The sequence below is a fragment of the Diospyros lotus genome, chromosome 15 (assembly GCF_014633365.1).
Source record: "Diospyros lotus cultivar Yz01 chromosome 15, ASM1463336v1, whole genome shotgun sequence".
Lineage (NCBI taxonomy): Eukaryota > Viridiplantae > Streptophyta > Magnoliopsida > Ericales > Ebenaceae > Diospyros > Diospyros lotus.
This window is the reverse complement of record NC_068352.1, coordinates 32,778,644-32,791,703: the sequence shown is the minus strand read 5'-3', so window position 1 is coordinate 32,791,703 and position 13,060 is coordinate 32,778,644. Positions and strand designations below refer to the sequence as shown.

At 34.9% G+C, this 13,060-nt stretch overlaps 1 protein-coding gene across 4 annotated transcripts; it reads left to right on the top strand.

The window, feature by feature from the left end:
* Nucleotides 1–2,568: 2,568 nt before the first annotated feature.
* On the top strand, nucleotides 2,569–8,875 carry LOC127791339 (putative pentatricopeptide repeat-containing protein At1g53330). 4 transcript variants are annotated; one of them, XR_008020931.1, is made up of 4 exons: nucleotides 2,569–3,981; nucleotides 4,378–4,548; nucleotides 4,709–5,915; nucleotides 8,362–8,875. XR_008020931.1 is itself a non-coding variant. In XM_052321141.1 (2 exons), exon 1 carries the CDS (start codon nucleotides 2,584–2,586, stop codon nucleotides 3,967–3,969), a length of 1,386 nt encoding a protein of 461 aa, XP_052177101.1. In that variant the 5' UTR covers nucleotides 2,569–2,583; the 3' UTR covers nucleotides 3,970–3,981; nucleotides 8,362–8,875. The 4 variants fall into 4 exon arrangements, 1 of the variants encoding a protein (XP_052177101.1); XR_008020930.1 differs by having other exon boundaries at nucleotides 4,378–5,747; nucleotides 5,862–5,915; XR_008020929.1 differs by having other exon boundaries at nucleotides 4,378–5,915.
* The last annotated feature ends 4,185 nt before the right edge of the window (nucleotides 8,876–13,060 follow it).

The window sequence follows — 13,060 nt, the reverse complement described above, 5'->3', positions numbered from 1 at the left end:
TTTGTACTAGGAAAATGTCATCTCAATACTCTAATGCCTACGTTAAATGTGAACGAAAAATATCTTACAACATTCTAAACTTAGTTCATGTACCATTTAATGTGCGAACAACCCAACCCTTGAAACATATTACAGTCTTAGGTGACAAAAAGTCGACATTGAGGTGCCAAACCTTCTCGTATCGACAATCACTTTAAGTAGAATCTCAATTGTTTTCTTTTCAATATTGATGCAAAATAATTATAGATATTTATTTATATTTATGTTTTTTTTTTTAACTTTAACAAGGTTACTGTAACAATATAACAAGGTTAAAAAAAAAAAGTAAAACTTAAATTATGAATCCATTACAAATTCTAAATTCATCATTCATTTGAAACAATATTGTAAAATTCTAGGCATAAAACATAAAAGTGTCCATGAATTTTGTTATTTTAACTGTGTGGCACCTTCAAGTGAAACTTTGACCCATTCTATTATTTAATTATCTAATTTTACAATAATTAGGCATTATTTAAACTCGCTCGTACAATATGTGTAGTCAGTGGGACAGAGAGGTGTCTAATTGCCATAAAATTAGACAGTAAAAAGACACAATAGATCAAAGTCTGAATTAAAAATAATAAAATTTAGAGACATTTTTTTATACGTTAAGCCTAAAATTCTACATTGGACCATAGAACTTAGCTTTTGGTTTAGGCTGCTTGTCTTATTGCAAGTCAAGCTCTTGTAATCGGATACCCTTTCAAATTAACATTAGCCTCCGATATTTGTAACTTTACAGCGACGCCTCGGCGGCCCACCTGTGCAGGTTTCCAGCAAAAGGAATTTTGGTCTGCTTTTAGAGAGGCCCCCAAACCCAAACGAACTGCATTCTTATTCAAATTTCAAAAGCCTATCTCTGCCAACCAACTTGTCCTTTTGTCTCTTGTAGCTTCTTGGATTTAAGGACCTTAGCTTTTCTTTTTGTTTTTTCACCTTTCGGGATTGTCTAACTTGGTGGTATTTATCACGATTTTAAGGTTACTCAATATAATTTTAAATCTCGTTGTTAATATATAAAATGTATTTTTCAAATGAATTCTTAAAAGACCGCATTCACTACAGTACATGATAAAGTTTGTATGACTTTGTAGATCATATGTAGTTGATTATATTGCGTGATGGGTTTTGTATAGGCACTATGTGCCCTTTGTGGCTATTGTAGGACTTACTTTAGTGGATACTTGATAGGGCTCTACCTTATTCATGTGAATGTGACTATTTGTATAGATTCATGAATTAGTTAAATTAAATATTTGAATACTCTATATTACAAAAAAAAAAAAAAAAAAAAGCTTTGGATTCATTGACTATAAACGTTTTAAACTTTAATATTGTTTTGATTTAGGTTAAATTTCATTGAAATTTTCCACAGTTATTGTTTTTATTATTTTAGGGGACGTTTGTTAAAATGAGCAAGATAAGGTGATATCAAGATAAGATTGAGATATTTTCTGGACTAAGATATAGAATGATCAAGATAAGGCCGGGAAGCATTCCAAGATTTCTATCAGACTGTTTGTTAAATTTTTTAGAATTCATTGGTAACTGTATTTTTTCTTTCCACGTGTTTGTTAATACATATGATAAGCACCAAGATAAGGGTTTTTTTTTACCAAAATATCCCTATTACCAAATTTATGATTAAAATAGTATTTTATGATTAATATGAATTGTCAAAAAAATTAAGATTAAAATTAAAAATAATATTTTATTTTCTAAATTCAAGTTCAAAAATAAATTTAAAAAGAGTTGAAAAGTATAAATAATAATTGTTAGGATTACAATAATTCCACCTACATAATTAAAAATAGCCAAAACATATTTTCATAATAGATAATAAAATATAAAATTAAATAAAATAATTTAAAAATTGATGAAATGAATTATATTAGTTAATAAAATATATATAGAGAGAGAGAAATTTAAAATTTAAAAATTAATGAAATGAATAATGTCATTTAAATTTTAAAAATTGTCAAAACATATAATAATTTAAAAATATATTAAATAATATTAATTATAAGAGATAAATAAATAAACTTTTTTAATAAATTTAAATCTTTAAAATGCATTAAATAGCATTAACTATCTTACAAGGGGTAGATAAGTAATTGAGGCTTATCTTGAAAGAGCCAGATAAATTTATCCGATGGGGGAGGTCGGATAAATTTATCTTGAAAGGGAGAGATAAGAGGTCACGTGATGTCTTTTCCGAAAATGGCCAAATAAGCTTAACAAACACGTTGGAAAGACCAAACATTCGGAATACTTCCCATATCTGACATTTTCTCCCTCTTATCTTAGTTAACAAACACCCCCTTAAGAAATAAAAAATAAATCACTAGATATTTGTTTCTTGGGCCTTACGGGCTCATTGTAGTGAAGCCCAATTCTAAATTTAGTGGACTCTGTCTACAGGCCCAACCCAACAAAATCTCGGCCCAACATAGTGGCGGGGAGCCCATAACTGTTGGCATATTAACCATCGGTTTCCCACCTAAAATTTAAACCCCTCTTGGAAACGGTCGGAAATAGAGAATGGAGAAACTGAGGAAGCTGTCGCCTTTCAGACTCGACTCTCTTCTCCGTCTCCAAAAGGATCCCAAACTCGCCCTCCAAATCTTCCTAAACCCTAACGAGAGATCTGTTCCTAACCCTAAACCCTTCCGTTACTCTCTTCGCTCCTACGACATCATCATCACCAAGCTCGGCGGAGCCAAGATGTTCGACGAAATGGAACGAGTGGTCCAAAAGTTGAAGCAGGAGACCCGCTTTGTTCCCAAGGAAATCATCTTCTGTAACGTCATCACCTTTTACGGCCGTGCTCGCTTGCCCAACCTAGCTCTCCGGACGTTTGATCAAATGCCGTCTTTTGGGTGCCAGAGAACCGTGAAATCCGTGAATACCCTCTTGAATGCGCTCTTAGCTTGCCGGGAATTTGAGAAAATGGGAGAAGTTTTTGTGGGTATTGAGGAACATGCGGCCCCGGATGCTTGCACTTATAATATATTGATTAATGCTTGCTGCCGGTGTAATGATCTGGGCGGTGCTTGGAATGTGTTCGATGAAATGCTAAAGAAGAGAATTCGGCCAAATGTGGTGACATTTGGGACCTTGATTAATGGACTGTGTGTGAATTTCAAATTAAGTGAAGCTTTAAGGTTGAAAGAAGATATGGAGAGAGTTTTTAGAGTAAAGCCCAATGGTTTTGTTTATTCTTCATTGATTAAAGGGCTTTGTAAGGCGGATGAATTGAATTTGGCTTTTAAGGTTAAGGATGAAATGTTGAAACGTAGACTGGAGTTCGATTTGTCAGTTTATCCTTCCTTAATTAGTGCACTGTTTAAGGTTGGTCGCAAAGGAGATGTCAATGGACTTCTGGAGGAAATAAAACAAAATGGTTGCAAGCCTGATATCATGACTTATAATGCAATGATATATGGATTTTGCCAAGATGAAAATTTTGATGCTGCATTTGGTATTTTAAGCGAGATGGAAAACAAGGGATGTAAGCCTGATATTATTAGTTACAATGTCATTATTGGTGGGCTTTGCAGGGTGAGAAATTTGACAGAAGCAAATGATTTATTTGAAGATATGCCAAGGAGGAAATGTGCCCCTGATGTAGTAACGTATCGGATACTATTTGATGGGCTTCATGATGGGATGCAGCTCAAGGAAGCATCACTTATTTTGGATGAGATGATTTTCAAAGGTTATTCACCTCATGCTGCAAGTGTGATGCGTTTTGTTGATAGGGTTTGCCAGGGTGATAATTTAAAATTGATGCGGACAGTTCTGAACAGTTTGGGAAGTGGAAATTTAATTGATGCAGACACATGGAGAATGGTTGTTCCCGTGGTGTGCAAAATTGACAGGCTTTCAATTGCCTACAAGCTTGTAGATACCTTGGTGATTCAATAAAGTGATGCCTTGGTAATCAACTAATTTTAATTACTAACGTGTTTTTGCATTGTTTATTATTTCTTATGTGGCAACTGATTAGTTTAGATTTTGAATTTTTATAGCTATATATATTGCATTCTGCATACATGATAAATGGTGTTGATGTTGAAGGGAAAGACTTTCCAGCTTACCATACTTTTGAACTCGTAGGCAGTATGGCCCTCGTTCATGATATTGGGGGTGTTACAATGATTTCAACTATCAAATTCTTGCATGAAATTCTTTTGTGCAACACGACCATAAGTTATCCAAGAATTTGTGGAAACAAATCTATAGGAAAATTTACAAAATAATGTCTGACTACTACTAAAATCAGTATAGGTGATTCATTCAGTGCTTTGTGTTTTAACATTTTGTGCAAGACAGGCCTCTTCGTTCCAAGAGATTTAGACTGGGACCATCAAGCGATCCTGCTAGATTTGGATGGAACACACTCTTCCTGTGAGAAGTCAGATATTCATTTGTGTGGTGGAGATTGGACATTTAGGGGGAATAGACGTCTCCGACAGTCCAATTCAAATGTGTAGTATTTACAAGGTAGTTTTGCTAATTTGTTTACAATAGTCAAGCTAGAAGGAAAATCATTATGGCAGGCTCATCTCAATGCACATTCCAATTCCACTCATAATACAGCTTCATGTCAATCCTGGAATATTCTCCTAAATTGCAGTGTCAATGTTAAAATTTTCCCTTTCAGATTAATAAGCCAACTTTCATGTATGAATGGTACTGAAGGGGACTGCAATGTCTGTGGTTGATGAGTCAACTAGTGGCAGAATTTCTGTGAAGATGATTTAGTGCTTCAAGTTTGTCATTTTGGAAAACGGTTCTGAGCCAGAAGGATTGGGTCAGTCACTAGGTAACTGATCAACACAGTGAAGCTAAAGGCAGCAGAGAAATGAATTTTTTATCTACTTGAACATAATGAAGGTTGCCATGCCAGAAGAAAGAAGCTGTTGAGATACTAAGAATTACCATCTTATGTCTTCAGACAAATTTCTTGAGAAGGCTACCTGCATTAACGGAGGTAAGGGTATTTATTGATGATGGAGTTGGAACCCATCAATCCCCGTCGTTTCATGGTGTGTCCCACCCTGGTGAAGCCAATCCTTGTTTCGACTTGTGCTCTGAATAACTTTATGTAAGGTCCCAGATAATGGCATTAAGGCATATATGTATGGTGTATTTCTAATGCCTTTTGCCATTGAAGTTGTTGTGGGAGTGTTGAAGTGGACCTCTTTTGTGGTGGAGCCACAAAATTAGATTTGTTTATGCCTTGGGAATCATTTGCATATGTTTCAGATTTATATCTCAATTCTGTGAGCTGTGATAGGTTTTAATTGGATTGAAGTAATCTATTTAATCACTGCCCCAGAGTCTTCGGTGTGGATTTTGGTCATCCATGTTCTGAGCAGGATGATGAAAAATAATGTATGATGCAACTGGTTCATTACTAGAACATTCTGCTTCTTGCGTTTTGCTAACTTTTTGCATAATTGTGAAGAGAATACAGCATTCTGATAGGAAAATAGCTCCAGAAACTCATTGGTGTCTTGAATTAGTTGATGATGATTGAAAATTCTCCAGAAAACAGTGCACAGAAACAGCAGAGAAGAAAAACTTGTGGAAATTAAGACAAGGAGTTAGGTTCTAGCTGTTCTTTTCAAGTGCAACTGTAGAGCTTTTTAGTGTTTCAAGTGATAAGCAACAGGATACTAACTTAGGCCGAAAGTTTGGTAAGCCTTTTCTGTTTCATTTGTTAATTAAAACATTCAGCTATTTGTTGTTAAAAGCGGATAAATCCACTCGGGAATTTGTAATTTAATTTGTGATATGGTGGATGTCTACAGAGGGTCAATGGACGGCAACATATGCCGGCCGGCTGAACATAACTGGGTCAGCAGGTATGTTACTTTCTAACTCACTCAACTATCACTGTTGGAAGGAGCAATTCCCTATTTTAGATTTTGGATCAGTGGAACGAGAAGAAAAGAAATTGAAGAAGCTAGGGTATTTAAAGAAACTAAGTTGGATCAGCAGGTTTGTTATAGTTTTTGTATTTTTTTTTTCTTTAGATCCCCTGCTTGTTTCAAATAGAAAACCCAGGAAATTCAAAATTGAAAATTTAGGAAGCAGACTTTTACCTTTCTATTTTGGAACTCATTTGAACATGATTCTCTATTTTTGTTCTTTTCTTTTGAACTCATTTGCAACTCATTTGAACATGATTTTCTATTTTGAGTTCTTTTGTTCTCAAAAAGTCAAGACTTGTTCTTGTTTGGTTGTATCATGGAAGATGAGAAGAAAGTCTACAGGTATTTGTTGAAGAAAGTCAAAACATTTTGCTGGTTTCTCATAAAAGATTGAGTAGATGTAAGTAGTTTCATTTTTCTTTCTCTCCTTAATACATTATTAAATGGGATCCCAGTCTTCATCTACTAGTCCAATTTTTTCTATAGTTATAATGGGAAGATGCTCTTCCATAACCTATATCCAAAATTTTCACACACAAAGCCTCAGCTGCGACAAGCAGAATCTTTAGGTTTGCAATCCACATTAGGTTCTATTTCTTTTTTGAGTTAAACGGCAAAGACAATTATTGCAATAACTCTCTAAACATGATCATGAGGGTTTTTTTTCTATTAGAGAATGTCCAATTTGAGTTATAATTATTATCGGGAAAGCGACCAACATACACGGTGGCAGGCCCCACACCCTGCACCTCGATTAGGGTTTACTTATCGCAAACGGGTTTTGTGTTTAAGATTTTCGGTTCTATAACCCAGGAAAGCAAGAGAGACTTACTTGCTAACTAGGCTACCAATAGTATATCTTTTTGATGCACAACTAGGTTTGTTTTGCTGTTTTTATATTCAGTTTACTTGGTAATTTTACCAAATATAAAATGAAGATCCCTTACCTACTCTCCTATCAGTGTTACTTTCACTCTGCCATGCGTTTCTTTTTCTTGATAAATTTCCATTCTGCTACGGCTTATGTATTGGTTCATTGATTTCATCAACTCTTCTTTAATGGTTGACTTAATATATGCTGGTTTCTTCCCTTTTTCGTCTGTTTCTGTTGTCGTGTCTTCCTGGATCTTTTGAGCTTATAGAAGAGATTAATCTAATCTTAGATTACACTAAACTCATGTCAAATCTGAGATCTACTATTTTAGAACAATAACTTAATTACCAGTTTAAAATCATTTTAGTCAGTTTAAAGTCAATTTTAGTAATCTAATCTTAGATTACACTAAACCGTTCATATCCCCAAAACAAATAGCATAGCCACCAAGTGTGGGCCTGCAAGAAAAACTCTCTTCTTTAGTTGTCCTAAAAACTATTTCCTATTTTTTCAACTAGATAGAATTAAGAGAAAAAAGAAGAGCGTTTTCGATACACAATGTTCTATTTTGGAGGCTCATATTTGTATGCAACATTTCCCTTGTCTTTTTTTAAAAAGGGTCTGTTTGTGCAACTCAACTCTGACTTTTCTGTTCATCAAGTTGGAATTTGTAGAACTCATTTTGGGTTTTGAAAGTGGACAAATGACAGCCACAAAGGCATGGTTTCATGAATTGAAACCCTAAACCCTTACTAGTTAATATACATTTAATATGGTTATAAAGGACTATTTTTTAACTCTACAAGAATATTTTTAAGATAAAGCTATACAAACCCTGCTCATCTGTCTCTGATCAGAATGAATAATTAATATCTCACATGAGACGTATCTAAACTTTGATCTAATGAGCATTACCAAGTTATACCAACTAGCAAGGGTCCTTATCACAACCTTTTTCTCTAGTGGGTGGCTGGCATTGCCATGAACCTTTCTTCATGCCCTGGAATTTAGGCAACTTGGCATTAAGGAGAATGTATCTGTGGAGCATTTTGGCATGTGTTATGTACTGTGGCTGATAAAGGCCTCCTTCGTGCCATGAACATCTGAGTAGTCTAAGGCCAAGCCATGTTTGAGCCCCCATATGATTTGGGCTTCAACACAGTGTCATGAAAACCATAGGAGAGCTGCCAAGAAGCTCTGCCGGCGGCTAATTCTCTTGTACCTAACCAACTTCCCCCAAGGCTTGCCAAAATGTTCCTTCTCCAATTCAAACTCCTTGACTCAGCCAACTATTTAACTTCACCCTCACGCCTCTCTCTCTCTCCACTAATAGCTATATAAGAAGGTTTCAGCCCCACCTAAATACGGGCAAATTAAGTACAAAGCTTCATTCCTTCTATTGCTTGTCTTGTTGGGTCTTGCTTGCTTATTCTCTGCTTGAAACTAAACTTGACATGGCTGCACGCCTCAACACGCTCTCATTTGTCTTCATTCTGGTTTTAGTCTGGTCTGCGCCGTCGCTGGAAGCAAGGAAGCTCTTGGCAATGGAGAACTCGAAGAAGGTGCCCTCAATGGAGGACACTGCAGCTTTGATCTTCACTGCCCTTTCAACTGTCGAAGCTCAGAACTCAATGGCCGTTGATCCAGTTCAGAGGCTCTCTGCTCCGTCTACCGATCGCACCGACCGGGTTTTGCAGTCGGTTCCCAGCCCGGGAATCGGCCATTAGAGCCGCCGCCTTGCTCCTGGCGTTCGCTCATTCTCAGAGCGCTATATATTGGTCTATGTAGTTATATATAATATATATAATACTTGCTTAAAGCTGATGAATACGGAGTTGTATTGGTTAACTGAACAATATGAAGGCGCCTAGCCTTCATGCCACTTCAAACTTACGTTTGAGGTTCAGTTAAGTCATTCCTATAACACAAGTTGAAATTATATTGCAGTTATTCTATCAATATATTCATCAATGAAAACAATGAAAATGATCCATTTGTGGGCATTTTTTTATCGCAATGATTGATGAATCTTATCTTTATATTTTTCTTTTTTTAATAAGGTAAGATGTTCGGATTTTTTTACATGACTAATTTTTATAAGGTAATCTTATGTAAAATGACCTATACATGTAAGTTAAGTAAAACTCTATCACATGATAGTCGAGCTCAATAATAGCCATAAAAGGTATATAGTGTCTATACAAATCTACTTATAAATAAAGCACTACATCAATCACACATGACACGTAAAATCATACAGACTCTACCACACATCATGATTGGCGTGATACCTTAAGAATCTAAATAAAAAATGTCTTTTGTATGTTATTAACGAGACTTATTTTTATACTAGACAACCTTAAAATTGTGATAAAAATCAACTTGAACAACCCTAACAAGTTTAGTTACGTGTTTCTTAAGTTTTAGTTTGGGCTCCATGATCAATTGGGCTAAGTGAGAGGGGACACAACAACAAGCCTAGCCCAACTCTTACTTGCCAGTCCATAAAACTAAGTTTCATGACATTCATTTGATATTCTATAATTTTCATTGTATTAATCGGTCTAATTGTTAACAATAACTTTAATTGAAATATGAGTAATAATATTATTAATCTATTCAGTATTAAATTCATCTAAGCATAATGTACTTGCAATCTATGACGAATTGATCTTTTTGGAAGACCCACTAGATGGTGATATCTGCCCATTTGTACCAGCATGTGGTGATCTCTTCCAAACCCTAAAATAGTCTCAGCAACAATACTGTCAAATCTGTGGCCATGGGGTTAATTCAACTCCTCTATTTGGGAAATTTTTTATTTAAATATTCGATTATAACATCTTTAGTGACACTCATGCATTATTATGACATAAAGTATATATAATACATTAATATATAATATATGAATGTCAACCAAAATATCATAATTGAATGTTCAAATGAAATTTCTATTAAGTGTACTACGTGATAGGTCTTATGAAAAATTCTTTAAAAATATATTAAAAAATTTATAAAATAATTAAAAAAATACTTACATATAGTCAGTATGAGTTCACTTATATATCGAATGATTAAAATTATGATATATCAATAAATAATTCTAAATTTGATCAAATATAAAAATAAAATAAGAATTAGTCAAATTCAAAATTATTAGATGATGTGTTGCAATCCTAACCATTCAATATATGTATGGGATCATATGACTAGTGTATCTAATTATTTCCCCCACTCTTAGCTCGGTTGCATAGGATTCTACGTACGTATAGGATCATACGATCAATTTTTTTTTCTTTTTGCTCAGTTGTTACTTATTTTGTCACATTTTAGTAATTATTGCAATAAAATGACCCTTCTAACCTTTTTTTCTCCTCAAAATTTGTCTTGAAATATCCCGATTTCAATGATAACAAACCGTACTCATAGCCCAAAAGCATAGCTTATATTTTGAAGCATACTCCACATATGCTTCAATTTTTTTTTTTTTTTTATTTATACCCTAACAACTAGAGAGAGAGAGAGGTGTGTGGGCTTTTATGTGTGTTCACTTTTAGACACTTCTAATTCCCTTAACGTGAAATTTATATGTTAGAAGATAATATCTCCTACTAATTTATGTACCGAATAGGACATAAATAAAAAGAGAGATGGTTTATATATATAAAGAGTGAAATTGTTGAAAATTACAATTTATTTTTCATCCATCTCGATTAATTTAAGTTCCGAGAATGGTGGTATTAAATCATCCTATTGCAGTATGTTAGTCTATTTCTTAAATAATTCCTCATTTATTTTTATACTAAACGAGGTATTACGAATTCAAGTGGTATTATTATTAATTTATCTATTCACCAAGTACAGCGAAAAAGATTTAGTTACATTTCAAATATGTCACGATAGTATGTGCTCAATAAAAAAAAAGGGCTAATTACATAAATATACACTTAAGGTTTAAATCATCATAGAGAATAATTTTTCAAAAATAATCAATATAATTTTTAAAAATAAATAAAAGTGCTCGTAAATAAAGCTATATAAGTCCCAAAAAAATTATTTTGGGGTTTTCGATATCTAAAACTGCCAATCATAATTAATTTTTTGACATCTAAAAGCTTTTAAATATCGCATTTTCAATCTATATTCTTATCAATACTTTTACTAATCTTTAAAAAATATATCAACTATTCTCGTAAATAGAGAATTTATGTAGTCGATCCCACAAAATATATGTAGAGAGTTCGATTTCGAGTACTACCTGCTAATAGTCTTGCAGGAGAAGAATGTTTTTTTTGGGTTATTAGCAGAAGGAGAATTGGTACTAATGGATGAAGAAGGCATGCATGCAGCGTGCTTGATCAATTGCTCTAACCAGCAAAGCTCGGCCTGTGAAAGGTTAGAGGAGTGGCCTATTTAAAAAGGCCCAATCTGACCTATTTGACATCTCTCGAACAAACAAGTTTGACCAATTGCCCTAACCTGCAAACCTTGGGCTTGTGAAAGCTTCGGAGGAGGGATCATCTTTGCTTAGAGATGTAAAACGAGGTGGGTGGACTATTTAAAAGGCCCAATCTAACCCATTTGAGATCTCTGGAACAAGCAGATTTTGTGGGTTTTAAGTTCCATTTTTGAGATCTCTGGAACAAGCAGATTTTGTGGGTTTTAAGTTCCATTTGGGCTTACAAGAACAACCCTTCTATCACTATAAAAGCCTGCCCAAACCATGCAGACGTGCCCCTGCTGGGCCTGTAAATTGCCCATGGCTGGACTTGGGTTGAAAGCCTTTATTATAAGCGAATCAAAATAATATCTTTACATAATTGTATATAAAAAATGCCATTAAAATAATATTTTAGTTAAATTTTCATAAGTAAAGCCATTAATGTTTTGCTAATATGTGGTGATTAAAAAAGGTTGGGCCCTTTGTACCAAGAACTGGATGATGGCGCCAACAGCCATGAAGCAGATATAAGACCTTCCAGTCGTTGTAGACCCCAACACCTTTGCTAGAAAAGGAAAGGTGGTTGGAGCTTTAATACCCTAAACAGTTGGGTATATATATACCATCCTCCTCTTACTAATAAATGCTCAATTGCCAGATTAACAATCGGATGATGCAGACCCACCACACAATCGCATCCTCTTGCGTGTCCCTAACCATTTATTTCTGTCTTGCAATGTGCTTCACGCCACTTGGTTGTATAATTCATGGGCCCTGATCTCACATGACAACAACCCCCCCTCCCCCCCCCCCCCAAAAAAGGTTTTTTCCCCTCATATATATATATATATATGCACATCTTTTATCATATTTATTGCGACAGGGGAAGAATAGATATTATTATAAAGAATTTAGAGCAATGCTATAGTCATGTCTTGATGATAGCCATCCTCGTTGGAAGAGAGGTTATAGGTAGAAGAGACATCGATATATGATCACATCTCTTTCAATGAAGAGACATCACGTGTTATCAGTTATGACTTGTAACATTATTAAAAAAAAAAGTTAAAAATAAATACAAAATGACTTAAAAGCCATGACCAATGGTTGATAGAATGTTTAGAGAATAACTGCCACAGTCGGACCTTCATTACCCGAGTAACAGGCACCCAAGACTACTTGAGTGACGCGCACAAGCAGGCCTTTACTCGAGTAACCTGGGAGAATGGCATAACTGTCATTTATGCTTCTTTCCTTCCTCCTCATAGTCAGATACGTTCGTTTACTTGGTTGTTATGGTTTGTTATGGTTGTTAAAGTTAGCTATAGTTGTATAAATACCTGTAAGAGTTAATAGAGTTTAGTGAAGAGAATCATCTCTCAATACTTCTTCCTTTCTATACAATTACTTGAGTTTCATGGCAGTTTTCTGCTTCTTTGCAAAATGGCCCACAAGGACTTCCTAATACTCGATTGTGCGAAGGGAAAGATGATGACTCTCTGCGCCTTAATCATAGCATTTGTAAGTTCATGGTGTACAGGTTAGAAGAGAGGTAAGCCCAGATGGTGTCCACCCTTTTAGTAGCTGGCGATGCATTGAAACTAGCTATAGTAATTGTAATCCCTGCAGGGTGGGTAGGTGGCTACCAGGCAGGCAGGCAGGCAGTTGATCAGTCACCTATAAATTGTAATGGGACAGTGGGTGAAAGGAAATTCTTCTACAAACAATCTACAACCGAAATGGCACACAAACTTGAAAATA

Bases quoted from the DNA above. Each gene is read 5' to 3' on its own strand.
- LOC127791339 (XM_052321141.1), top strand. From the start codon at position 2,584: ATGGAGAAACTGAGGAAGCTGTCGCCTTTCAGACTCGACTCTCTTCTC.